The sequence below is a fragment of the Fibroporia radiculosa genome (assembly GCF_000313525.1).
Source record: "Fibroporia radiculosa TFFH 294 genomic supercontigs, scaffold19077, whole genome shotgun sequence".
NCBI classification, from domain to species: domain Eukaryota; kingdom Fungi; phylum Basidiomycota; class Agaricomycetes; order Polyporales; family Fibroporiaceae; genus Fibroporia; species Fibroporia radiculosa.
In genome coordinates, this window is record NW_012133011.1 from 1,514 (window position 1) to 3,596 (window position 2,083).

General features: G+C 45.4%; 1 protein-coding gene across 1 annotated transcript; it reads right to left on the minus strand.

Moving 5' to 3' along the window:
- Positions 1-870: 870 nt before the first annotated feature.
- On the minus strand, positions 871-1,569 carry FIBRA_09248 (uncharacterized protein; the record flags this gene model as incomplete). Its single annotated transcript, XM_012321565.1, has 1 exon — positions 871-1,569. The coding sequence occupies one exon, from the start codon at positions 1,567-1,569 to the stop codon at positions 871-873; it is 699 nt and encodes a 232-aa protein (XP_012176955.1).
- Between the last annotated feature and the right edge of the window lie 514 nt (positions 1,570-2,083).

Sequence of the window (2,083 nt, forward strand, 5' to 3'; positions counted from 1 at the left end):
TCTATGTACACTTCATAGGGACAGTTCTGTAGTAATAGACTCAGTTGTCTATTCAAATCCTAGTCTCAGTCCAAAGCCCTGCTTTAACCAGTATACGCTCTCAAACCACTATCAGCTATAGCAGCTCAGTTTACAAGTCTAGTATCAGTGTAGGACAATAGCATGTATAAGTCCTTGTACCAGTTAACAGTTGATCCTGATCCTCAGTTGTTAGGTCCCTTAACATACACTTCATAGGGATGTCTTCAGTAATAGACTCAGTTGTCTATTCTAGTCTCAAGTCTGAAGCCCAGCTTCAATCAGTATATGCTCTCAAACTACTATTAGCTATAGCAGCTCAGTTTACAAGTCTAGTCTCAGTATAACACATCAACCTTACATGTATAAGTATCAGTAACAGTCATAAGCTGAACTCCTGATCCTCAGTCATTAGGTCCCTTAACAACTGGTGGCTAGGGAAACATTATCCAAATTATGTGTCCATTAGCTGGAAATAGTACAATGAGGGAAAATTATCTGACTGTTAGCTCTAAATTAGATATAAGTAGGCTGGGGGGGTTTTCCTGATGCACAGGCCAGTATATGTGGAATTCATGGGGGATCAAAGTTCATGATGTCTTGCTAAATATTCAATCCACCATAGGTATTTCTCTCTCACCTTTGCTAGTTCTTCCCATGTCTGCTCAAGGATGTGCAGAGCAATGCTTGGCACAAAAACAATGACTTGGATGAATGCAAGGAAGCAGACTTGGACAATGTGGCTACTCACGCGCAAGAGCTTTCAGTTGGACTTGGGATAGGATAAATGTATGAATAAATGTGAAGTAGTAACGATCTATGTATAAGGGAAGGTACGGTGTGCGCCTTGGATTAACGACGAAGGAACGGATCGTCACTGGCTGCTAGACTGGAGATAAGTCGCTCTTCATCTCCATCGCATATCACATCGTTTTCATCACGACAGGATGTCCTCGGACGCTTAAAGGAAGAGGCGGTTGTCCCAAAGGACTCGTCGGCCGTCCGTTTCAGCGAAGTTGTCAGCCCAAATGCTTCCTCTTTGACGTAGTTGTAGTTACGCTGTAACTGGTCAGGCACTTTGTCTCCTAACGGCCATCCGGTTTGGTGGAAAAGACGTCGTAGCAGCGTAGCCATGGCAGTGTGGTCTTGTAGATTGGCAGCTACAGCTTTGTCCTTCTCTATATCCCGGAGCTCTGATCGCTCAGAAGGCTCGGGGGCGTTGGTAACATCTGGGCTTGGGACGCCTTGGTCTCGAAGGCCCGCCATGAAGATGTCCTCCTCCTCTTCACCCTGCGCAGAGTCTCCTGGTATCAAAAGGCGAGAGGATTCAATGACATCCGCTGTTTCCGCGACTTGATATCGTGCTTTAAACCACAAAAGAAGCTCTTCAATCAAATTGTTTATGGGGTGTCCCTGCAGTATTTGACTCGTGAACTTGAGCAGATGCGGCCCGTCGACGAGAATTTTGCCAGACATCATAGCAACCCGCTTTTGAACATTGCATTTGTACTGGCCATTGACGTACTGAAAATCGTCGAAGAATTCGTGCATGAATCGGCTGACATTTTGGCAGTTGTGTGGAAGATATCTTATCGCGTTGTACAGTATGATGTAGAGAAATGATTCTAGTTCGTCCTGGATCTCTACCGGCTTATCTGGAAAGTCTGACAGGGATACAGAGCGGAACTGCCAGGTTCCCTGCTCACTTCACCGTCATTCGATCGTCAAAATAAAAAGATAATCATACAGCTCACTGTTCTGTCAGGCTGTCGAGCACCCTTCGCATGGGCATCTCTTTCGAGAGGGCGCGAAAATTCCCAATCACTCAGATACCCCACTCGGTATGGTGCCACTTTACCACTCGATGTCCTCGCTGTAAACTCGACAAGTATGATATTCCCTGTGCTGGCATCGCGATGCAAAATATTAGCTAGCTCTACAGCATCTTGATGGGCTGATCAACAGAGATGAAATAAACACAGACGACAGCGTTGGACCAATAAACCTTACCGGTAAGAGCATCCCATACCACTTTGATCAATTCACGTCCATTCTTGAAATCCTC